The following is a 26318-nucleotide window of genomic DNA, read 5'->3' as shown; positions in this document are numbered from 1 at the left end:
AAATCCACTGCATGGGAAGCTAGCCAATGTTTAACTATTTGAAGTATATTAAAGGAGTTTGATATTTTTCATGAAAATGTATTTCAGGTGCGTTACATTTCTGACAGCTACGCATCCAGGGTCACCTTCACATGTGTTTGTCAGAGATAGCACACAGCGCGGCAGGTCTCTCCGGTATGTGAATTGAATTGGCTGCAGTGTTCATTGATTTAGGTGTAAAAAGTACAGATGCTTATTTTCAGTGGAACATCAGGTGATTTTTGGATAGCTTCCCACTGATTTGTCACCTGTCCCATGTCAGGGACGACAGGACAGCAGCAAAGTCATCAACCTCATCTTGACCACCTGGCTGTGACAGCTCTAAACTGTGAAGCAAAAAAACAGACAGCTCAGGCATTTCTCAAAGAGTCTTCTCAGGAGAAACAGGCCACATCGTTTTCCCCGATAACACTTGGCAGGAGTCCGATCCCATGTGAAATGCCTCAGCACCAATGATGAAGCCAAAGTGATTTTGTGGGTGTCTCTGAAAACCCCTGGATGTGTAAAGGTTCTTCTAGCTTTATCTGTCAAGCCATAAAGGAAAAACGTCATCTTCTTATCTGGTGGCTCCAAACTGGTGCTTTAATTGGATGGATGACAAAACAGGATTTCCACACAGATAAAAGCGGCTTTTAGACCACTTTCTTTAATGCTTAAATGAAATTGTGTTTCAGTCAATAACCGGACATGATCTCATTTTGCTCTCCCCCATTAAATTATGCAAAAGGAAACAATGAAGGAGGAGAAAGCCAATGTTGTGAGCAACTTCAAAACCACTTTAAACTTATCTCTGCAGGCGGTTTGGAATTGGACAAGCTGCTTTTTATGTAATAAGGAACAGATGTCCAAACTTTTCTTACTCAAAACATCTCTGAGTGAGCTTTCCATACATGTGCCACATCTAGAGCAACCCCCACCTCACAAAGCCACCACCTACTTGATAATCCAGTCTATTCTGAGGGGCTTTCAAAACACCCTCTTCATATATTTATTCTGTTGTTTTTGGCCTGAACCAAAGGTCTGTTTTGTTTCCAAGAAGCTTGAGACTTTGCAGACAGTTGGAGACTTTGCCTTCAAAACATAAAACCCTTTAATATCTCATACTGTAACTCTGCAGCTCATTATACTGAAAATCGTCTATAATCTCCTTCTGCTTTGTTCATATCTTCACCATTTGGTGCCTGGTATCAGAGTCTCATGTGGGGGAAAATTAATGAGTTGCTTTTCTTCTTTGTTCCTACGTTGTTAGTCTGGACTATATGACAGAAATCCTGAATAGATATTAGCTTTTTTTTTTTTAACAATCTGTACAATATTCATCTGTAGCAATTTGATGAACCGCTGCTTTAGTTACCGCTTCAGGTGATTAGCACTTCAGTCACACAGGCTTGGCTTCAGCTAACAAGACTTTTATACGTGTCTTCTAGACAAGTCGAAGGAAGATACAACATTTTGTTACATGCAAATGTTTAAATAAGCAGAGAGCAGTAATGTGTTTCACCATAAATATCCCAGCTGTGGTCACTCCTGTGGTCCTGTTACACGTAGTGGAGAGCACTAAATGGACTGTTTATTTATAACTGTTAGGCTGCGGTGGGCTGATGGAGATATGCTACCTGCCTAACAGCTGCAGTGCAGCGGAGGGGCATTACTCACCATTTCATCACTTATACCCCCCTTTACTCAAGACAGCATCAGCGGCATCTGCTCAAGACAGTTGTTCATGCTCCCCCAGTTGAGAGAATTAAAGAGTTGCAGCTCAGCAGGTGGTGCTTTTGCTATTCTGGACTTGTCATCTGCATGTGCTCCATGAGCGGGTTCATCATGAAGATGTTTTTAATAGTTTTGTGTGTTTTCAGCCGTGAAATCAAAACTAATTATTTTAGATAGGTTTGACCTCCCGGTATTGCCAGTGTTTCTCTGACCACATTCATCCCCACACATTGTCTCAGATCCATCATGTTTTGTGGTGTAAACCTATTGACTTGTGTTTCTTCAGGGACTAAATCTTGGACCGTCTCAAAGCAGCTCAGTTTTCCATCCTCTCCCCATCTTTCCTCTGTCTCCCATAAATCAATGTGATGTAATTGCATAAACTCCCCTTTCCACAGCTCGGGCCTGGAGGCAGAGTATTTTCAGAGAGAAAGTGTTTCAGTGTGTCGATTAACCTTAACCCACTGGCTCCCACAAGTGTGATGTCCCTGGCTTGTGAAAGTTTTATTTTGGCCTTTTAAATATCTGTGTTTGCAGAGTTTCTTTCATTGTAGTATTGTGTTTGATGTTTTTGCATTGTTTTTCCAAGCAGCGGGGTGGTGGAGTTAACTTTCTCACAGCTGGTACTGACTGTTTACATCTGGCTATACTAATACTCTAAGCTCAGCAGATTAAATCTCATTTCTCTGAGTGCTTTTTGTGTTGAGCCAAGCATGATTTCTCCTGGCGTCTCCGCTTGGCGGCTCCCTCAGCCTATCAAAGAATGTTTCTTAAAGCACTCCTGAATTTTCACAAGATTGTACTATGGAAAATGTCCAACCCTCTTTTTTCACATTTCACTCTCTCCTGGCTTCCTCTTGGGACTTATAGGCGGGATATCTCCTCAAAGGATATCTTTCAACTCCTTGTCTCAAAGGTACTGAGCTTAGGTGAACCCATGTGGAAAGAGTGTACCTTAAGGTTTTGGAGCAGTTAAGAGTCTTACCTCACACAGTTGACAAAACCATTTTTTGCCCCTCACACGAGAAACACATTTTTCAGGCTATTTTGCCATTAGTGAAAGCATATTTAGCATTTTGAGCATTGTGAGAGACAAAAAGCATGAGTCATTTTCACTGCCGCCTTCCTCTGTGATGTTGTGAGTTTGTCACAGCTTGTTACCTGCCATCACCACAACCGCCACACTAACAAGCTGACATAGATGAAGAATTCAGAGGGGTTTGGGGTTCTTTGCATGCAGTGTAGCTTTATTAGGAGGTCCCAGTGTGGAGCCCCTCTGGGCTGAGGAAATGATCCAGATGCAAAGCTTCTGGCTCTCATAACAGTGGGACACCTGCCCTGCTGCTCCTGTACAGCCTTCTGCAACATCCACTGCAAAGACTCCTCAGACTACCATCTCCACTGTTATAAAGTGCTGTTTCATACAGATTTTCAATGCAGCTTGTATAATACTTGTGTGTTGGCTTTCAATCATGTAATGGAGCACAATTATCGTTAAGTTCAACTCCCACTCAAACAGCCTGTTACTCCTAAATACACCTGAATGTAAACTCTTTACAAATCCAATTACTGCAGTTTGAATCGTTTCATCAAAGTGAATCGCCCTGAAACTGACATAATTTACAACACAAAGACTTGTTTTCTTCTTCCCCCAGGGGTTTTGATAGATTTGAAAACCTGCTGGAGAACTCCAACAAATACAACATAACATATGTCAGCGACACAAAGCCGTTAAACTAAGGAGGAACCAGCCTACAATTGTCTAAATTACAATAAAATACTGTTGTCTATGGGACTTACAAGTAGGTGTATACAATAATGTATGCTTGTGTTTGTAGGTGGTACAGAAAACAAACCTAAGAGCCTAGTGTGTGTGTGTGTGTGTGTGTGTATAGTGTTGGATAACATGCATTTGTTTCCATTGGGGAGTAATAAATTAGATGTACCTTCTTTATTACTTAATAAATTGAGGCACAGAAATGATTTTAGCCTGCACATAATTGCCTGTATAAGATCAAACTTTATTGATTTATACTGTCAACTCGTTAGATCTTGAGACTGCAATCAGCAGGGACCTCCTAATATGATATAGTATTGATTCATAAGGTGCTGACTCCATATTTCCTGCAGTTTTTTAAGTGTTACAGTAAGGAGTAGGTCTGCTTGGTGGTGAGCCACCCAGATCTGAAAGCTTTTCATTTTGTATTCAATTTAGTTAATCGTTAATGGATTAAAATAGCTACACTCAACACATAATATATGGTGCGTCTGCTCTTTTCCCCTGAAGATTAATGTTTTATTTCTTAAGAGTGTATTGATTTCTAGGATGTTAGTGAAGGTGTTCCGTTATAAAACACTAGAGGAAACTCCTAGGTAGTTTGTCTTCTATGTGTTTCTGAAATCTTTTGTCCAAGATTAAGCAACAGGTTGGCAACAGGTTGCTTCATGTCTGTTCCTTCTGGGCTTATCTCGACATGTTTTTTTTAAAGAGACTTTGGCTGTCCTACTGACAATTAACATTGCCATGACAAAGTTGTGAAATCCAAATACGACCAGAACTTGGTTATAAGCTTGGCAGCAATCCTGCTATCTTCCTCCATGTTTGTTTTTGTATAGTAATGTGACCCACATGTATGTACTCCTAAACAAAGGAAATATATGTTTGTTTAGCCCAGGCTTTACGTTGCTGTTTCACCTTGTCTGAACATGGTTGAAAACAACAATTCCATGCCTCATTTATGCCAAATAAAAAAATTGTTTTGGAATCAATCAATCACTTCCGGTTAGTCACAACTATTATCTGAATTTCAGAAAGGTGTGTGTGTGTGTGTGTGTGTGTGTGTGTGTGTGTGTGTGTGTGTGTGTGTGAAAAGTACTTAGCTTTGCTGGGTGTGATCAATTGGGTATACAAGGAAAACTATCAGCAATAGAGAGGCGAAGTCCCTCCTCTTCCGGTGGACCTCATGGGCCCTTATTTAAGAAAAATATATGTACTATAATGAGTGGCGAGACTTTTTTTTTGATCCTGTTTAAAATTAAGCCATGAATTACACATATGATGTTCATCAGTTTAAAAGATAATTTTGCAACTGAAGAAAGTTTGTTTGTTGGTAGGTTTGTTTATAGTACTGCTTAGTTTTGTGTAAAACCACTCGGGTGAACTACATATCATCTCCCACAATTTCGTCCTGCTTGCGATACTCGACTTTGCTTCGCTAGCTAGCTAGCTTAGCTTTGTTCCACAACACATGTAATGTTATTTTACCTGATATGTCCATTGCTTGTGTGAACTTTACATCCAGTCTGAAACACAGACATCGGAGCTTCAGAGAGATGTCATCCATGTGAACTTTGAAGTGTGTGGGTATTTTCACAGTCCTATACTTCAATAGTTTTAAGATAAACTTTCTTGACTTGCAAAATTATGACAAACATCATATGTGTAATCCATGGCTTAATTCACACCGATCAAACAATTATTTGTCTTTCCCCATTCACTACTGCTCATATTTTTTTCGAATTAATGTCCCATTATGGTCCACCAGAAGAGGAAGGACTTTGCCTCTCTATGAGAACCAGATCCACTGGGCCTCAAGATTTTTAGCCGAACTGATGTCGTAACTACCAGACAGCGATCAATGTGTCCCTCAGCCCATTTTTTTGGTTATATTGTATTTTGGGGGATTTATATTTTATACTAATCCTAGTTGTGTCATAGTTTATTTTATTTATTTTTTCATTGCCATGTGATGCATAGCCAGTTGTTAAGCGACCATGAAGCAAAATTCAGATTACCAAAAGCAAAACATTACTGCTTTGGCATAGCTTTTTATAGAGAGGGAGTTTTGTGTTTTATTGGTGTTTTAAGCCCCCAACGTCTCCTTCCCAGCGGGCTGCCTGGACAGCACCAGGATTAGGCAATGGTTATGGTTAGGGTTTAGGGTTAGGTGCCTTGAAGTCAACGGTCGCGCCGCTGCCTGGAAGGAGATGTTGGGGGCTTAAAACACCATCGAGCAAGTTTTTGCTTGTGGAGGAGTCCAAACTCAAATGCCTTCCACTGGTTTTAACAATTAAAATCAGTTGCATCTGGTCCCACTGAGCAAAGAATATGTTTCTACTTTTGTGTATCTTCTGCATTGGGTGTTTTCCGCATTTTTTGTCTGCACACTAAACAGCTTTAGGTGTGTTCAGCAGGCAGAAGGATAAAGCTGAGGGCATGTAAAGGACACATATTCACAATTACAGGTAAAGTTACAGGTATAGGACAGTTCCCTCTGATAAGGGCTGTGTGGTTGTGATCAAATTAGAAAATGAGGCCGAAATGGTTACCAGATGTGTTCTTAACATGTACAGTGGCTGGTTTGACTTATAGGACGACAGTGGCCACATATTTCTACATTCAATGTCTTGTGGAAAATATAACACCATATGTTTAAGTACAAAATACTATGACAAGACAACGTAGATGCTTACAGGCTAGAGATGGAGAAGTCAGTCACCTAGTGAAGGAAAAATTACCTGGTCCTGAATGAAAAGAAACTACTGAAACTACTGATCATCCAATTCCAGAACAAAACGGCCAATAAAGGCACCAATGGTATATCACTGTTACAAGTAAAAGCCTGCATTGATTACTTACTTACTTGCCAAAAGTAAAAGTATGGAAAATGTACTTAAAGTGGCTATATGTAACTTTCAGTTTGTGTTGATTCTAGCGACCGCTTTGGACAAAAGCGGTAGTGTTTTTACTACACCTGCTACGGTTGCTGTATTGCCCACTATAGATTACCGAGTTAGGGTTACGGGGGGGGTCTATACACTGTCACTGTGTCACGAACCAAAGCATTAAGAATTTGTTGAAGCAACCAACGTAATAATAACTTAGATTAGTATAGCGCATTTCATGAAACCCACGGATGCTTTACACAATTAATGTTACAGGGGGACAAGGGCAAAGAAAATAGTGAGCGTACACAAACACAGACTAAAAGGAATTAAACGTCTGTGCTAAATGGAAGGAGGACGTAATTTAATGTCGGCTACTGACGTACAACCACATTGTGCATTGTAAAGTTATTTTATGAATGAAATAGATAACATAACTGAGGGCCAATTCAGGGTCGGTTTTGATCATTTACAATCCCGTAATTGTCTCCATCTGTTGATAGCCCGACCGAGTGTGACTCGAGTTATTGCCTTTTGTCTTTTCACTTTACCTTTCTCTTTTAGCTTTTAGTTGTTCTTTGTTTAATTTCCTTCTTTTCTGTGATGGTCCTGCACCAGTATCAGCCATAGCTACAACAGATAACTTCTAAAATAACATTAAAATAAAATTAGACCTATATAAAGAAATCTCCTGCTTCTTTTACCTGGCTCCGCTGGCATACACTAACACTGGCTTTTCTGGTGTTACAAAGAAATCTGTGACCCATCAGAATGTGTTACTGTAGCGTGTCTACCTGCGCAAAATCATTCTGTGACTTCGTGGAAAAAATCGAACCCGGCAGATGCCTTACTAAAATTTATTCTTTTCACTGTTAGTCTTGTTTGCTATTACATGTCATTTAAGACCATTGTATGAAAAATTACAGAGCTTTAGAAACATTAAAAAGTTACATATAGTCACTTTAAAGCATTAAAAGTAAAAGTACTCAATGCAGATAGTTCTCTCAATCAACTAAGTGTTTAATTGTCTAATCCTTTCAGCTGTACTTGTAGGCCTATATATTGTTGGGCAGTTTGATTTATAATAAAACACTGTATTTTATAAACTACTACTATGTGTTTTTATGTGGAAAAATTTCAATTTGTAAAGTAACTAGTAGCTAAAGCTGTCAGATTAATGTAGTGGAGTAAAAAGTACAATATTTTCCTCTGAAATGTAATAGAATAGATAGAAGTAGAAGTAGAAAGTGACATGAAAAGACGACTCAAGTAAAGTACAAGTACCTCAAATTTGTACTTAAGTACAGCACTTGAGTACATGTACTTAGTTGCATTCCACCACTGAAAGGCACCTATCCTCAACGACAGCCAACCAATTACAATGACCGACTCCTTCAAGTTCCTGGGCACACACCAACAATAACCTGAAATAGAACCTCAATGCCAAAGATCAAATGCAAAAAGCCCAACAGAGATATGCTAGATAAACTTGAAAGTTTTGGTTTTGGAACTCTTGATCAGATAAAACAACCAATTTGAAGACATTACCTTGGACTTGAGGATAGCAAGCATTTTTTTCACAATTTCTAGATATTTTATAAATATTTATATATTAAATATTAACCAGAAAATGAAGACAATCATTTGTACCAGCTCTAATCTAGCCCTGACTTTTTAAGGTCATTTAATTGTCCTGTCTTTCTTCTAATCTGACTTGACTACAATTGTGGTGTGTTGTCTTTTGTCATATGCAGACTTCCTCTTTTTGCCAGCAGCTTGGATCTTCATCTCAATTTTTTCTAAGTTTGAGGCTCTGTAAGCTGTGTGATTCTCAAGATTTACTTGGGCTTTAGAATTTAACTGGCATAGAAATGGTTATTATTCTGCTGTTCATCGTAGGGCCCTTGGGTTGGGGAGTCTGCAAACAAACTGGTGAGAGTTTAACAGCCCCAGCCCCCTCTGTGTATGTAGTAATGAACTCTTACCTTGGCTTGGAAGGCTGCACTGCTGGTATCCTTGCTGTGTTTTTGTAACCCTCACTAAAAAGCCTTGCTCTTAATTGTATCCCACCGGGCTGTGAGCTCTCAGTATTCACAGCCCTTCCTGTCCCGTCCTGATCCTCCCCTCTTCCAACCTTAGCCCCATCATCACAAATGGACAGGTCTCTCTTTAATCGCTCGACATCAAAGCAGCGTTGTGCTGCCCCTCAGGCCCCTGGCTCCTCAGAGACCGGGGGGGCTAGCCTTTGGGGCCTGGGAAGTAGGGTGAAAATGTGGTGGTGTACACGGCGGCTTGTTAAGTTAGACAGGCATGGGTTAAAGAAAATAACAACAAGTAGTTGCCGTTGCTGTTCTTCATCATGGTGTCACTAGAGAGAAGTTGGTGTTTTGTAATTATAGAAGCAGGTTGAAGAAGTTTGAAAGGATCTGTGTAAGACACTTCTCACCGTTCTTTTATGAGGGCATCTTTGCAGAAGCGAAAGATACGGGCTGGTGTCTGAGGAACCTGCTACAAAGAGAAGAGGCCTGGCTAATGTTTGTCGCTGACTTCCCAAAGAGGTGGACACAGTGTCAGCTTTCATCACGCATCAAAATAGCACCCAATGCGTTTCCAGCGGCTGCATTCTTATCAGGTTTTCATTTAGTACAAAACAATTACAAAACACAGAGAATGACTGCATAATGAGTTTAATCTGCATCTTTAGCTGGAATAATTGTATCCTGCAAATGAGTGAATACATTCTTGCCCGCTGTGTAACCCGAGAGCACCCACTGTAGTGAGGAGAACAAAGAAAACTGTGGGTTAGCTGTGGCTAGAGAGGAGCGAGTGAGTGATTAATTGAAAGATGCCCTCTGATCAGAGTGGGGATTGTTTCTCCATCGTGGTGGTTTATCTTTATCTCAAGTGGTTGACTCACACTGTTAGATCAATAAATCCAGATGGGGTGAGTAAAGCGATAATTCTGCCTCAGTATTGCCCTCATACTGTATGGCGATATATGGCTTCCGGCAATTAAAGTCTTTCTCATTCCTTTCATGTTATCACATGACGTATATGGACCAGGGAGAGCTGACATCCAGAGCTGTAGATTCTTTAGAGAGTATATTGATAAAGGTTTGATTCAAGGTGTAAAAGGCCCCATAGGTCATCATCTCCCAATTTGCAGTTGCCTCTACAGCTTAGAGGTTTGCTTTTATCAACACTGGTGAGAAATTGAGGTCAAACCTAGCTGGGAGGTGTAGATGGAAGAATTGTCACTTCCTCTGTTTTCCTGCCCACTTCCTTTTTTCCAGAGGAAGTGTCGCTGATCAAACTCCCTGCTGTTCTCTGGCCTCTGACATTTCAGTCAAGGTTGGCCAGTGGATTGGCAGGATGAAGAGACCTATGGAAGAGAAAACATAAAAGACGAGTCTCTAGCCAATAGTGCATATACAGTATAGTAAAGGTTGGGGTATGCTTGAAACAAACAAGTTTGGGCCACGTGTTGTTAGATTACGGTTTGAAGGCGAAAGCATGTGTTCATGGCTGTTGCGAACAGCCGCCCAAGAAAAAAGCCTGTGGTCAGAGGGGCAAGAAACAAAATATTGTACAAATGGAGATAACTGTGTCCTTGTGGTGTTGCACTCGTACATCTACAAAGTAGTTGTGTGAAGAGTAAAAATTAGGGCTTGAGAGAGAAGTTGAAATCTTTCCTACACTGAGTAGAGTCAGACTGAACCTGAGAAGACCTGAGGATAATTAGACCAAGAATTCCAAATGCAGACAACCCGAACACAGCTTCGCAGCAGCTTGAAGTCCTATTTTCACCACCTGCACCAACAACAAAACATTCTGCAAGTAAAGCAGTCATTTTCTAACCAAGAAATGTGAATCAAATTCCAAAAAGTAATTGTCATTTAATAGCATAAATCGTTTTCATAGTCTACTGATTTCCTAAGATCTTTCATGATTATGATGTACCATATGATCAGAGCTAATACTGAGCTTGGATCCATTCAGATCTACCTGGGTATGCAAAATATTAAGAAACTGACACGAGACCCAGAGAGACCCAACCCTAACTGATTAGACTGAGTATAATTTGGACCTGGTCAAACTTGGGTCTGCAGCCCCTAATGTCCAAAGTTGGACACTGTTTGACGATCGGAGGAGCAGTTTATTTGAAGCATACTGACTCCTTTATTCCTCCTTATTCCTTTAAGGCCACTACAGTTTCCTCTGCTATCTCTTTTGTGAATTGAACTGTGGGGGATAACTACAGTACATAATGTATGTGGAAGCAAATAATTTATAATGTGCTACTGTCTTACACACTGGATAGATGTTGGTGATGTAGTAATATTGTCAGAGCCTGGAATATAACAGCAGACGGCTAATCAATTTTGCTTTTTTTTTTTTAAATTATTTTTCTTTTGTCATTTAAAAGCTTAAATGTCAATGACTAGTTGATGAGAGAGATATATTTAAAAGGAAAGCCATTGAGCAGATGTAGATGAAACCTTTTCTTTCTAGTGTTGAGTCTTCCCCGCTTTTTTGGACCCTCAGCGGCCTGGCCTTTTTAGTCTCCCTCGAGGGTTCGTCCTATTGTTGTGCTTTCTCAGCCGTCTCGCTGATCTCTCTTCTCACCCCCATAACCGATTCAATGAGGCTCTACGTCCTATTGGTGCTCCATTTTCCAGTGAAATGGTTTCCATGGAAACCAAAAAATAATGCAGGCCCTCACCACTGTTGCTCTCCAACAGCTAATAGCTCTCTAAATGGGTTCAGGAGAGACACCTTTGCAACAGGCTTCAGGGTAAAATTTGACCACTGTACTGCTCAGTACCAGATTACAGACATGAGGATGACACTTATTTACCTATCTGCTGATCTTGTAGTAGACTGAAACAAAATGGAAAAGGATTACAGTGTTGTATTGCCTGGGGATATGTTTGCTAAGCCACATGGTGAACATTTTGTAAATTGCTCTATCAAACAGGCTCCATCCTTTGGCGCCCCCATGCATGTTTAGCCACTGTGGAGATGTTATTGATTCCCTGAGCTTGTGCTTTGGAATTCATGGCTCTGTGATAAAGGGGGTGTATCATTCCAGTGCATCTCACCACTTCTCAGATTTGTCCATTTCCTCACCCAGGCTTTGATTGCCTTTTCTAGATGTAATCAGAGCCCCTGTATTGTGTATGTAGGAGAGTGTGTTGCTGCCACTGTCTGTTAGGTTCTGCATCCTGGTGAATCTGATATCTGCTGGAAATATGGTGTGGGTGGGATGATGTGGCTGGCTCTACCAGACAGAATACTCCTGGGATATTCTCCATCCCCAGCCCCTGTCAGACTGAGAATACACTGCCTGTATTTCAACATCTAATGTGGCAAGAGCTGCAGGCTGTTCATGCCTCCGTAGGCAGCTCTCGCCATATTTGATGCTGTAGTTGTCTGTGCCAGTGCTTTCAAACCGGCTCCAAAGTATTGTCATTCAGAACTGTGCTGCTAACTATTTTTGCACATTGAGGCTGGAATACCAGCAGTTTAATTGGCTCGAATTGCTATATCGTTATTTTCAGCTGGGAGACACTTGTGGCAAAGCAGTTTAGGAACAGGCAAAAGGTTTAAAGCATTTATGCTCGTTAGACACGGTTGTTAGGAAATGTATCGTTCACTGACAGTTCAAGCCAGCAAGTAAGAAAGCAAGGTATTCTTTCAGTGACTAATGCAAGAGTTCAGATACCCATCAAGGTGACATCTGAAGCTGGATGAGGAGACTGGTGAGTTGGGTCTTCTAATAAAAGATAATTAAGTGAGAAGAAACACACATTCAAATACCTCAAGGCAGATATTAAACGTTAACCTGCCCATAGCACATGGCTGGACTGCTACTATTAAACTGCTACTACTTTTTATTCTTTTCTTGTTAGTTTTGCTTCCAGCTGAGAAGTGAAACATTCACACAAAAAAAACACTGATCCAGTCTTAAATTAGCTCGCTGCTGGAAGCGAGTGCTTCATACATAATAAATGCAAAATGTCATTTTAAGTGTCCTAGAATTTTTTTATTTTTTTTTTATTTTTATTCTGCTTAAAAAAATTGCACACACCAAGACAAATGTTACACTTTTCTGTCTTCTGGCCGGTGCCGGTTTATTAATTTCATTAGCTCAGTCTTGACCTGCTTCTTCCATTGTGCTTCTGTCCAACAGCCCATGAAAACAGGAGAGGAGAGAGAACCGAGAGAAGTCATCAGCATCACCTGAACAAAGAAGAGGCACAAGCAGATACACATGGTATGGTAATATTTTATCTATAAATGAAGCACACACGCTCTTAAAAAAAAAAAAAAAAATCCACAACTTTTATCTTCAGCGTGAAACACATTTCTGACCTTAGTTTTCCCTCAGCATCTGTAATGTGGGAGTGTTGCAATGAATGATTTCTACCAAATCCAGCAGTGATTCCACTCTAGCAGACACATGTTAAACCAGCAAGAGAAACAGCAGAAAGAGCTTGTTGACAGACTCTTTTCAGTAAGATGCTGACAGCACAGGCTCAAAGCCATTGTTGCCGTCAACAGGAGGCGCGGTGTTGGCGAGAGCTGGTGCGGAATCGGGTCGTGCGAAGAGGCAGACAAGTGCTTTTGTCCTTTACCCGCCACAGAAGGCCAGCACTGGTCTTTGTTAGCCTCTGATTTGCATTGGCATTTGTAATATTAGTATTCCAGGCACGGCTGAGCAGCAGACATGTATAGATTGAAAGGTTAAAGGGGAGTTTAGACCCAGACACATCAGCTGTAATCAGTCATAGCACATAACCAAAAAGCAGCCAAGCAGACAAATAGATGTGTGTTACATATGCAAGTGACATGTGAGATTATAACCAGATTCTTTTTCATTTTTTAAGAATTGACTTAAAGGATAATTCTGGTTTATTACAAATTAGGTCTTGTTTTCTTAGTTTTAGATTGTACTCCCCTAATGAGTTGCTAAGACCACAGCAACTTTGCTAAAAACAAAAAGCGCTCAGACGGAAAGAAACATGGAGACCATACCGGTTTAAAACAAAGGTTAACAAACTTGATTGGGGGCAAAATTTCTAAATTATTACTCAAACTGTAAGGTTTAAATATCCAATACAGTTTACAGACCAGCTCCCTGGTACAGCTACCATTGTACAGTTTTCCTGTACAAAGAGGGATTTTACCTTTGAGTGCACACTTTCAAGTTTACCTCCCAAATAAATTGGTTTAGATCATCTGACTATACTAAAAAAAATGAAGTGTTATCATAATCAGTTCTATACTGATTATGATAACACTTCATTTTTTTTGACACTGTTTAATTTTAGTATTAAAAAAATATTGTTTAGTATTTTATTGAGATCGAAAGTTAACTCTTGACCTTTTGGAAAACGTAGTACAAAACAACCTCACCACAAGGTCCATGTAATAACTTAATGTTCATTCTTTACCTTAGAGTTGACAAAACAACCTCATCAGAAGGAAATAGAAATTTTAGCATCCACATTTACAACTGGGCAAACTACATGTGCTGAGTGAGATTGTGTTAGTTAGACAATTAAAAGCTCCAGTATAGTAAATCCAGTAATACATCAAAATGATCCTTTTAAGGTCTGTGATAAAGGCTTTAAGCAAGCATGCATTGCTCCATAGTCACACAGTCTCAAAGTCACAGTTACATTAATAACCACATTCAGTACAAGGTGCCTCTGCTGAAGCAAATTACAAAGCAAGATAAAAGAATCATGAACTTTCTGCTACGCTGTTCATGCACAGGCATTAACACACATTTGGTTTATTTCTACGAAGTTCTTATTTGCAATGAGGCCTCCAATATACGTGGATATCTCTTTCATCTGAGGCACAAACATTCACACGCTTTATCCTCGAGGCTTTTGTTTTAATCTTTGCATTGCGTTTAAAACTCCAGCCTGTAACGCAAATTAGGCTACACTGGTACTTTTGCTGTTTTTCTTGAACTTCATCTGAGTGTATAAAAGTTCAGATGTGTGAGTATGTGCTACAAAGTCAGTAAGTGATGAAACCGCTTCTGGGCCTTCCACACTAGTGAACTAGCTGTATTTAAACTAACATATGGCCTTGCAATAGGGTGTGAGTGATCGCTCATTAGACAAATGACTGGCCAAGCTGTCCCTGTGTCGTAAAGTGCTCGGCTCTGTTCCCCTTTTGTTTTCTAACAGGAACTGGTGCTAAGTGGAGATGCCAAACACTGCTCTGCAGACAAAGGCCACTCTCTCCACATATCTGGGTTGCCGTGGAGACCAGCGTCCTTATTGGAGGGCTGGATAGATTCCAACATGTGCTAAAAACAACTACAAAGGATTTCACAAAATTGTGTATTTGAGCCATAAGAAAGTCACAACTCTGATTATTTGTTTCATATTAGCGTGCATATTTCTGTTCATTGTCAGGATTTGGTGACTTACAAGCACTTGTGTGTGTGAGTCTGTGTGTATTTTGTGCTTCTGTGCATGTTTACCCTCCTAAGTTTCCTTTTGTGTTTAGTCCCCTGAGGCTGAAAGTGTTGTCTTTCCTTAAATCTTCCATTGTTTACTTCTAGCAAGGCCATCTGTGATGTAAAGGCTTTATATGGAGATTTGGCAAAGACCACAACCTCAACGGTCTAGGTATAAAAAAAGGCCGGGGGAAAACATCACCAACATTTTCATTGTCTATTTCCTGAGGGTCAAAAACTGGTCAAACTAAGAATTGGGAAGATCATTGATTGGTTTTGCAAACTTTTTGTCAAACTGATATGTATTGCCCTCCTCATGACCCTGACATAATAAGAGGATCTTGACTATGATTGTGGGAACTTGCAGAAAAGAAGGCACAAGTACAAGTAGGATTGCAGGGAAACAATTCCCCCTTTTGTTGTCACTGTAATTATTGAGCATTTAGTTTTGAATTGAGTTATAACTCATTTTTGTGGAAAGCCCCAATGGCAATGTGTCATCCTGCAAAGCACCCCCTGGGAAAAGCCTGCGATGAGTCCTACCAGGCAGTTAGATGCAGAAGTGTTTATGTGTTCATTGTGTGCTGCTACCTCATGCCCTTACTGCCAGACAACCAGCGGACTAAGGGCTGGAACTTCAGGGGATCAATGCATCATTGACCATGTGCCTGGGCCTGGTATTGATCCAGCCCTGCGCAGCCAGTTTCTATCTTCACTCAGCCAGATAGAGGTGCCAACACAAATAAGTGAGAATCCCTGCTTTGAGAGAGCAAGGATCACACACACACTACTGTTTAATACAAGCCAAAATCTACTTATCTCAATCACGTCCTCTGCTCTAGTTAACCAAGAAGCTATCAATGCCCTTCCCCCGTCCAATCTTTCTTATCTAAGGAGCTTTGGGAATCGATTTCTCTGTAGGAGTATGAGCAACTGTTAGTACTGAACTAACAGCTGGATGTGTGCCCAGCTGGGATGTCAAGAATGCGGCCTGCAGTGCTGTTGACAACACATGGTCAGTGAGTTTCTGACTGTGCATGTGTTCATTTTGGGAGTCTTCTCTAGTTAATCAGCCTTTTGTTCAGGAGTGTATCAGCTGCCTGGTCAGAGGACTTCTGCCCTCAGGGGTTTCACACAATCTCATTTCCAAACTGAATGGGTCAGGAGAGCGCCACTCGCAGGCTCAGATAAGAACTGCTTTAGATTCACTGCACGTATTGCAACAATGAACTGAAATGATAAATGGCTTTGCAAGGCAGAGCAAATTCATCAGAGACTGCCTACTTTTTTTTTGTGGTGAACTAGCAATGCCCGTAATGTGCAGAAGCTGATAATGTTCACCATTCTTATATATGTACTGTGAAAACTCATTAGGCTAAGCTTGCCTGAGGCTAGAGCATTTGTATGTCTCCACCTGAGCATCTTACCAACATTAGGACCTTTGCTACAAGCCTAGCAGTTTCTTCAACTTCCTAACCCGGCTGAATATCTACGCTGTGCTCTCTGTGTGAGCTACACCCACACACTGTGTGCCTTTGAGCTACTTTCATACACTTTCTCTTTGTGGTTGTTCACCGTTGTCTGCAAGCTGCATGCCCTCTAAAGCAGCATACAGTGCTATAGCTGCTTAGCATTCAGTACACTTCAAAGCTCCTCAGTGTGACAGCACAGCCCAGGGCTCATTCTCTCCTAATTGGAGGTTCATTAAGGGACATGGTGCACCTCAGGGGAGCCCTGCTCACTGCCAGAGGAGTCTGTCTTTATTCGGATTTTGGGGTGTTTACTTGGTGCGGCTGATTTAGGAAGTCATGGAAAGATATGAAAATGGGTTTTTAATTGAGATAAAGGCTGATGTGGCATGTGTGTGGTCCCTTAGTGTCATTGTTAGAGGGTATTGGTGCACTCCGGAGAGAGCTTTAGAGTGGCATACAGTAGATGGAAAAACGCACCTGCTCCAGCTGCATCAGGGAGCCAGAGGACAAAATGTGCCGTCCCCAGGGTTCAACTGCAGGTGATCATTTAAAGGGTCAATGGCATTTAAAGGGGTCAAGCTTCCACCCTTATAGTCTCAACAGGGTTTCAGTATTAATGATTATTTGTTATGCAGACTCACGCTCAAGATGAAGTGAACTGGCTGGTTATGGGGGGTAGGCACAGTTTGGCGAGGAGCAGACACCGTGTCCTTGTCGTGCTGATCCATTTGTCCGGGGTGGTGGCCAGTGAAACAGGGGAATATGGACTCACTTCATTAATTGTGTCGAAAGTGTCAACTTCAAGGAGAACCACCCAAGGGTGTACTATTTATTTATGGAGTGCTCTAAATACAGTCTATGTCTTCCTTATCTTTTAACCACAGTAAGTTAACGTGACCATCATGGTTGATAGTGTAGATGCTGGTCAAACATATCTCTGGTTTTCCGATTTAAATGAAAACGGGCTTGTAGCAATGTGTCAGAATTCCCTCCCTTCATACTGAGAAGAATGTAGGTCAGATGGGTTTGTCCTCATTACAGAGCTCTGGCTTCTGTCGGTACTGTGAAGTTGATTTAGGATCACTTCTCATTAATCCACTATCAAACTCAACCATGCCTGGCTCCGCAGCCCAAGCTGTCTGTGGATTGGTATTTGCCAAAAGACTAAACAATGGGATCTTAGTGCCATGTGGCATTTCATGATGTCGGTAACAGGAGACGCTGCAGACGTAGACGGAATTGGCATTTACTGGATACCTCGGGGCAAAGACTGCCACTTAGATTGTCAGATTGAGGACATGCATACAGTATTTCAAGCTAACAAACACATTGTATGCAAATATAGAAGTGCAGTATTCCTTCCTTACCTCATGTATGTTTATAATGGGTGTTTTTTGCTATACAAACACAATGCCACACAACTCCTTATCTTGACACAATACTTGCTTAGCAAAGCAGCACACCTTAGGAGGATCTGCCTTTAATCTCGTAGTAATTTGTCGATGTTGTTGTAAGGCTGCAGCTCCTGGGGTGTGAACCATGTTTTGTCTACCTTGTCTACGTAATGTACTCTGCAGAATATTCAGAGAGACTTAGTGGTCTGATCACTACAGCTGGGCTGTGATCGATGAGGACCTGCGATCCCATGGGAGTCATGGGAATATACCAGTTTGTTTACTCTGCACTTTCTCCAGGGTCTCTGTGGCAGTTTGATTTATACTTTGCTGGTTTGCACCATAGGCTTGTTATTTGGAGCCTGACTAGGTCCATATAGTCCACTTCATTCTTAAGCATCCAATGCATTTTAATGCAGAAAAGAAAATTGGCTCCAGATCTGAAATGGGAGCGAAGAGCAAAAGGGTGAAGCTGGAAGAGAAATCAGACATTTTGTTTGGAGAATGAGATGTGAGCTGAGCCCTGAGAGTTTTTCCATCCGACCCTTTTCTCCCATTCCTCCCCCTCCTTGTCCCACCTCTTCATCCCCTGCTCCAATAAATACAGTTTGCACTCATCATAGGGGCCCAGGACTAACAGTGGAGGGATGAGAATTTTCTAATGCTTTCTTTCTGTGAGACTGTAATGTATGCAAATCTCAATTAAGACCTCCTGTGCCCTCATTAGGCCTTTCAGTGGGGCTTAGTAAAGGGGTGGGGGGTGTTTAATTAAAACCCATCTCGGGCAATAAGGCTATTGGTTGCTCTCAGAGTACCACTAGGGGGGTGATCAATACCTAAGCATATCATTATGATTTAGAGGAGGTGTTAAACCATAGCTCTAAATCAATTTCCCTAAGTCTGGGGAAGGAAGGAGAGGGAAAAAAAAGCCCTCAGGCTGGTGAGTGGAGGAAATGTTCTCATTCTATGTTAGTTCACTCCCACAGCAGACAAAAACTGCCTTCACATATTTAGTATTGTTCAATTTTATTGTCACTGCAATTTACATAAGCCAACAATGAGACAAAAAATCTTACCCGGTAGCTCATTGCACATTGAAATTAGAAGCTGGAGGAAAAACAAACCAGTGCAATCACACCACAATAAAAGAAAATCAGACAAAAAAAGATATGGGTCATGACTTTCTTATTCGCACAATTGTCATACTTCTGTGTGAAATAATAATTTGCAGCAAGCAATTGAGCAGTTATTGTTAAAGACAGTGGTTTGGGGGAGATTATGGTTTATTTCACCTGGAAATGTCAATTTCTGTGTTGGAAAGAGGTGAAAGGGTCAAGGCTGAATTCCTTTTGAGCGACAGCAGAGCCCTTTCAAAGATGGACAGGAATCAAAGCTGGCATCGATCATAACCCAAGCTTCACCGCTGCCTCAGAGAAGCAGAGAGATCACCCAGAGGAGTCATTTCACAGCACATCAGGCATTGACAAACCTACTACAAAGTACAGACAAAAGAAGTGAAAAAGAGGCATTTGTTTGCAACTTTTTTTGTTTTCAATTAGAGGTGTCTAGCTGCCCCAGTTGTGTAAACCTATTTACAATTCCTCTTGTAAGTTGCTTTTTAATCTGCTTATTACTCAATCCTGGCTATCACTATGGGAGGGAAAATTAATAATCACAACTACAAAGCAAAGCGTGCCGGTTCATTTCTGCTAAATAATTAATTTTCTTCTTTTACTGAGACTGCAATTATAACTGCCCCACAGATTCTTTCTACTTCAGCTTTTGTAGATTATGTGGAGATGATTCCTTAGACAATTCATATCCTCCCTGAGGGGAACATCTTCATTTCTAGCTTGGTAGGTTAAACACAGGCTTCAATGAAGGCTTTGTGGTGCATCAGATATATATAGGTATACAGGGTCATTGATAAGGAGGCACCCACGTTGTCTCCTAATGCAGGAGAGGTGTTGTTCATTAACCAGGAGTGCCTCCGGGACGGGCCCTCATCAGGGAAAGTGTGTTTATGTAAGATAGAGGGTTTGGCTGATGGGAGCACAGGGATCCTTCCTCTCATTACATTAAGTAGAAGAAGCTCCATGGTAAAGGCCATACGTTGTCAGTTAATACGCATGGAGCCCCAGTCAGAATTCATATCCTTAAAATGTTCTGAGATAGACAGCCCCTGGAGTCACACTGAACCTAGGGACCCCATCTGTCCAGAGATAGGAAGTGCTGATATGGAATTAGGCCACCTGACTGTGAAAGCGTGTTTTAAAAATAACATAAGTTGTCACAGTGTGTGGTGAGATGAGTTGTGTCAGGTTGGGATGACATTGTGTAGCCCCAACTTGTAGTTACTTAGGGATTGCTGAGAGACTACCGAGGTACCGTGCACCTGAGGGGATAGTACAAGGACAGGCCTGTAAGTGTGTATTGTGTGTTTGAGTGGCAGAACTCATTAAAAATGTGAGCAGAGTATTATTTTCTTGGCAGATTCATCTAAATGCCTACCCAGAGTGCAGGAGAACGGGAATACTGTGAGCATTTTAGAGGATCCATTAAGTGGCACGTTTTAATGTTTATTGTTTATGTTGATGTTTTTTTTTTCAGGGGCAGGGAGAGGCTTCAGCACGGGGGACAACCATGGAGGGGGACTGTCTCAGCTGCATCAAGTACCTCATGTTTGTCTTCAATTTCCTCATCTTTGTAAGTATTTTTTCATCTCTTTCTCAAAGACCCTAATCTGGCTAGCTCTGAAGTTAGTGTCAATCTAATGATTTGAGATGGGCTTCTGGCTGCCCCCTGCCCACCTGACTAATGGAGCCACATTTGCATTTCATTAGACAGAGGCAATCTTGATTCTATCAAATTCTCTTTTGATTAGATTTCAGTGTGCTGACACACATCTGAGGCACACTGTGCCATGAAGAGTTTGTGACTGGCACCTGAGTTTATCAGTCTTGATCAGACAATCAAAAATAATCCTGTTAGTCTGAGCCTGTAAAGGGAAGGGGAGGGGGGGGCTGAGGGGGGCTGAGTAAGAAAGGTTTGTCTCTTTTTCTGCTTTATTAAGCGCAACCAAACCATTTAGAGACTCTACTGAGACGCGGTTGTTCAAGGCCGGGGTAATAATGCAACCAGCAGAGCAAAGAATGAACTTGACTGTTTGAATCACTCAATAAAAAACAGTTTTTCACTGACATCTTTTTGTTTCTCTCTCTCTCTCTGTGACCATTTCACATGCATGTAACACAACAGCATTTTTCAAGCCCAATGAGCTTTCAAAATGGCTACCTCCTCTCCTCATACCATAACCTCTGCCAAGAAGAGACGTTCATTTGCAGAAGCCCAAGTCTCTCCCTGTGACAGGAAGAAGGGGATTATGGTAGAAGTGTGTAAGGCTCATATCTCTTCCACCCCCTACCTCAATACCTTCTTTTCTTAATCACATGAGTCACCCCACGGTGGCTGCAGATAGGGTTTTAGTGAAAGGGAGAATGGAAGAGGATGGAGGCTGCAGTGCTGTGTATTTCTTTAGCAGGTTAGGGGGTTAGTTGAAGCAGGGTAGATATCTCCACCCACCCCCCACAAAGGCATTATGGCTCTGTAGATACCCAGCCTTTTATCTGTCCTCAACTCTCACCCAAACCTGTCAAAGTACAAAACTATTTTCTATTATATGACATCTTGTTGAATGTTTTGTGTGCTACTGGGGATACCGAGCTATCCTCTGAGTTCCTATTAATTTTTAAAATGCAGCCAATTTCCGTTTTGTCAAACTAGCGTCTTCTTTCCTTTTTCTTCATCAGCTGGGGGGCTCTTTCCTCCTGGGAGTGGGAGTGTGGGTACTGGTGGACCCCACAGGATTCAGGGAAATTGTAGCAGCCAACCCGCTGCTATTCACTGGTGTCTACATCGTCCTGGGCATGGGAGGCATGCTCTTCCTTCTGGGCTTCCTTGGCTGCTGTGGAGCCATCCGCGAAAACAAGTGTCTGCTCCTCTTTGTAAGTTGGCTGACAAATTTAAAATGTTGTACTGTTACTGATCTTGTTTGTGTGCATATGTGTTGATTTTTCTTTTTGTCAGACTGTCATGCTTGAAACCAAAAGCCAAAAGAGCAAAATGCTCTTTTATTTGCCTTAGTGCCTCAAGCCTCATTCATAGTTAATGCTGAGTGAAGCAAGCACAGCCAGAATGTGACTGACATGCACTTTTTCTGCCACTCATCCACCTTCTTGTACTCTCTCTCTCACTCGCTCATATTTCTTTTTGTCTTATTGCAGTTCTTCATGCTCATCCTCCTCATCTTCTTAGCAGAGCTGGCTGCTGCCATCCTGGCCTTCATATTTCGGGAGCATGTAAGTTGCCTCAGTATTTCCCTCATCGGCACACTGGTGTCCAGTGATCTTTGTTGATGTGATAGAAACAGATATCATCCATGTGATGACACTAACATTTTGTCTCGCTGGCTTCTGTTTTTTTTAGCTGACCAGAGAGTACTTCACCAAGGAGCTAAAGAGACACTATCAGGGCTACAACAACACTGACGTCTTCACCTCCACATGGAATGCCATCATGACTACAGTAAGGCCACAGCACACATGGCAAAGAGCTTACATACTGTAGCTTTTACCAACTCATTGCTTTCACCAACAGTCTGTGGAGACAGGAAGGTTTGCAGCCTGGCGTCATGGGCTATATTTTATAGATAAAATCCTAGACATTTAGGTCAATATTCATGCTGGATTGGTGCTCGCATACAGTGGACCACAGGCCAGTGCACAAATAGGCACTCAGAAATAAGGCTTTCTTCTCCTATTCTCTCCTCTCCTCCCAACAGTTTGACTGCTGCGGAGTGAACAGCCCAGAGGACTTTAAGGACAGCCGGTTCAGGCTGATCAACCAAAATCATATGGTGCCAGAAGCCTGCTGCCAGCGTTCCAGTCAAACCGGGGAGTTGGCCTATATCGGCCAGGAGCAGTGCTTAACAGGCAATATGATGTTCCGCAATAACAAGGTAACTTCTGAGATTTACCACGACATCCTCTCTCTCCCTTGCCCTCTCTCTTTCTCCCTCCTTCCAAACCACCTCCAGGCCTAATTAGAGCAGGAGACAGCTGAGGGGTGACATCCAGGGACATTCTGACTCCTCCATGGCTGATTAGTACTTTTGGATGTCATGGGAGGCCATCTTTCTATCTGTGTGGAGATACCTGTGTGTGTGTGTGTGTGTGTGTGTGTGTGTGTGTGTGTGTGTGTGTGTGTGTGTGTGTGTGTGTGTGTGTGGCGTGCATGCGTGTGCGGTAGGCGTGGCGTGCGTGCTGCGATGCGTGCGTCTTGTGCGCGTCGCGTCTTTTATATTGTCTGCTAATTTGTTGGAGCATACATGTGTGCAAAAGTATAATATATAATAATAAGTATAATAGTGTATGAATATGTGAAAATTAGGTCTGTTTCACAGTTGCACACATGTACACCCACATCTCTGCTTCCATGTGTGTAAAGAAAGCCTTGGAGTGAAATGTAATTACAGTAAAAGCTGATGGGAAAAGGTTTTCACCACACTCTCCACCTGTTATTTTTCAAACCACTAGAACAATGTGAGATGTACACAATGTCTCTCTCTCTCTGTTAATTCACACAAAGAGCCCTCATTAAAAGGCAGTGAGGCTGGAGGCCCTGCTTTCCACTCATTCAACTAAGCCTTTGTTCAGAGCCTGACTCGATTGAAGCTGTGATGTTAGTTTAATTGTCTCTGTAATTCTGCAAATGTATAGCCAATTGATTATCTGCTGAGCATCATGTCTTTGTGTGTCCACAGGGCTGTTACTCTGCAGTAGTTGACTACTTTGAACTGTACATCTATGTGGCTGGAGCGCTGGCCATTGTGGTGCTGACCATTGAGGTATGAAGGTTTTTCATCTTAGTGAAATCATCACATAAGCAGCACTTTCTTTGTCTCTCCAGTAATGTGAATATTCAATTCTGCATTAAGCTGAGGATATTTGTCTGGATGTGTTTGAAATCTCTTTGTATGGCAATATCTCCATCTAGTGGTGGGACTTGGTGCTACAGGAACATAGATTAGACTTTACAAATGGTTGCGCACATGTCTCAGTCTGTACCGAGTTCACTTTTTCTTTACAATGTTCTCTTTACCAACATGCAGCTCAACACAACAGTTAATCTCACAACCACAATGCACTAATGAAGCCAAAACAAACAAAAAAAAACAATGACTTATAACAACAGTAACAACCAATAGCATTAGAATATGTATCACTACTCCCTTTTAAAGTAGCTTTTATTTATTTATTTTTGAATGTTGTCTAACTGTGCATAAACCAAGATTTCATTATAATAAATTGAATGGCACCTCAGTAGGTAGTATTTGTATGGCCCAATTAGTGGTTCATGTTTGTGTCAGATGCTGCAGTCTAATTTACAGTAGTTAGTTATTTGACCATAAATAGAGAGATACAGTGTTTTGGTGGTGGTTGAGTTTGAGTGAGAAAACAAAACATGAAGTTTGAAAAATGTGGTCATTGAATGCATTTTGTGTCAAAGCAATGGAAATGTAGTTTAGTCCGCATTGACTGTTGTTGTGTAAAGAAGGAAGTTCGTATTGAGAAATGGGAGTAACCAATTGTAAATAAAATGGCAATCCAGAGTAGTAGTAATACACTGCTGTTCAGGTTCCACATGCTTGTCATAATTCTGTAAAAATAACCCTATGTCTTTTTTCCGTGTGCTAATCATTTCTTTTTTTCTTCCTTTCCTCAGCTCTTTGCCATGGTCTTTGCAATGTGTCTCTTTAGGGGAATCCAATAGAGCTGCTCCATCTGTGAACTTCTTTTAAGAAAAAAGGGAATTTAGAAGAAAAGAACAAAATGGACACTTGTAAATTTGTTGATCTCTTTTTCTATTGGCTAATTGGTAGAAAAACAAACTCTCAAACTCTTGTACTTCACAGCTGGACTTTTGAGGTACTGGGTGGCAAAAAAACAACACGTGTGCGCACACACACACATACACACACACACACACACACACACACACACACACACTCGCACACACACACACACAAACCATAGAGAAAGTGGGAGATCAGAGACAAAACTGATGTAAAAAGAATTGTGTGTAAAGTGGAAACAGTAATTTTTTGGACCAGGTCTAGCACAGACTGGTGAAAGTGGACCAGGCATGAGGACCAGGTGAAGCCTGAGCAGAAGGCACTGCACTGACTTTTGGATGAAGACTATTTATATTAAGTAAAGTTGGCTTAACTGTAAAAAAAAAGAGAGAAAAAAAGAAGTGTTTTATATACACTTTGGCTGTTACCTTTTTCCTGCTCATACTGTATAGTGTAACACTCCCTCCCACCGTACGCCTTTTTTACAGCCACTCTTCTGCTGTATTATTGTGTGTGTGTGTGTGTGTGTGTGTGTGTGTGTGTGTGTGTGTGTGTGTGTGTGTGTGTGTGTGTGTGTGTGTGTGTGTGTGTGTGTGTGTGTGTGTGTGTGTGTGTGTGTGTGTGTGTGTGTGTGTGTGTGTACTGGATGCTGTTTTTGAATGTGTATGAACTAGGTTGTGAGCATGTGCGTGTGGCTCTTCATGACCCCTCCCAAGCTTTAAAGCCAACCTCTGATTTTTTTCTATTTGTATGGTGATGTTTATTGCAGTAGTGGTTATAATGTGGTTTTAGGTGGTGAAATGTATGTGTATGCATTTGTATTAGATTCTTGAAAAGTCAGTGACATAAATGGCATTCTAAATGACTTGTGTTTTTGTGTTTTGTTTTGTTCTTATGATTGCACAATTCCAGATCATATTTATAAGAATTAACCTTGTGTAGTGTTCTGCAAATAATCCTCATAATGTATCCTAGTTTGATGGAAACACTACATCATAGAAGGTTTCTGCAAGAATTCATGTTTTTTTCAGCCTGATTTTATTATTAGAGACAAAAGCCATGCTATTTTGTATTGTTCGAAAAATAACAAATAATTAATCTCTGCTGCACCTTTTTGACATTTGAAATATAAGCCAAAGCATGTTAAAATGTGGTTATGGTCCACAAATGGTTCTTGGTGTTATTGTGATATTGAACTCAATTTGAACTCAAATGCATTAGTGTATTGATATTTTTTCCTGCAAGAAAAATCTATGATGTGTGAACATAGGCCTAAAAACCAATAAGGTAGGCTACATCCTGTGTGGATATACCAGAACATAATATGATGCAGTAACAGTTTGCAAAGAAAATATGCCCCTTATTGTTCAAAACATGGAGTGGTTTCACAAAAGACACACTTTCTCTATATCTAACAAATAAATAAGATTATAGACATCATCGATTGTTGGTTAGCCTACAAATCTTTTAGATCTTAAGTTGCACTAACGGTGTAGAGTAGCCTAACACTCTCTAAACTGAAAAAAACATATTTGACACTGAGCTCCAGGTCTGACTTTGTTCACTACAGCAGGTAGGCCTACTTGTGCCTTCTGAAATTTTCACAGACATTTTGATAAGTGAGAAAAACACTAGGGAGG

The 26318-nt window shown here is 41.2% G+C and overlaps 1 protein-coding gene across 2 annotated transcripts in view; it reads left to right on the top strand.

The window, feature by feature from the left end:
* The window catches only part of tspan18b (tetraspanin 18b), a 68905-nt gene extending 43362 nt beyond the window's left edge, over positions 1-25543 (top strand). For both annotated transcript variants that reach the window (XM_039809815.1, XM_039809814.1), the window contains exons 2-9: positions 12611-12694; positions 20376-20471; positions 21575-21769; positions 22049-22123; positions 22251-22349; positions 22606-22782; positions 23587-23670; positions 24549-25543. In XM_039809815.1, coding sequence (XP_039665749.1) covers positions 12692-12694; positions 20376-20471; positions 21575-21769; positions 22049-22123; positions 22251-22349; positions 22606-22782; positions 23587-23670; positions 24549-24596 — 777 coding nt within the window. In that variant the 5' untranslated portion in view covers positions 12611-12691 and the 3' untranslated portion in view covers positions 24597-25543. The remainder of the gene's footprint in view (positions 1-12610; positions 12695-20375; positions 20472-21574; positions 21770-22048; positions 22124-22250; positions 22350-22605; positions 22783-23586; positions 23671-24548) is intronic.
* The last annotated feature ends 775 nt before the right edge of the window (positions 25544-26318 follow it).

The sequence above is a fragment of the Perca fluviatilis genome, chromosome 8, assembly GCF_010015445.1.
Source record: "Perca fluviatilis chromosome 8, GENO_Pfluv_1.0, whole genome shotgun sequence".
Lineage (NCBI taxonomy): Eukaryota > Metazoa > Chordata > Actinopteri > Perciformes > Percidae > Perca > Perca fluviatilis.
Note: the sequence above shows the minus strand (reverse complement) of the source record. Positions and strands in the feature narration are given on the sequence as shown.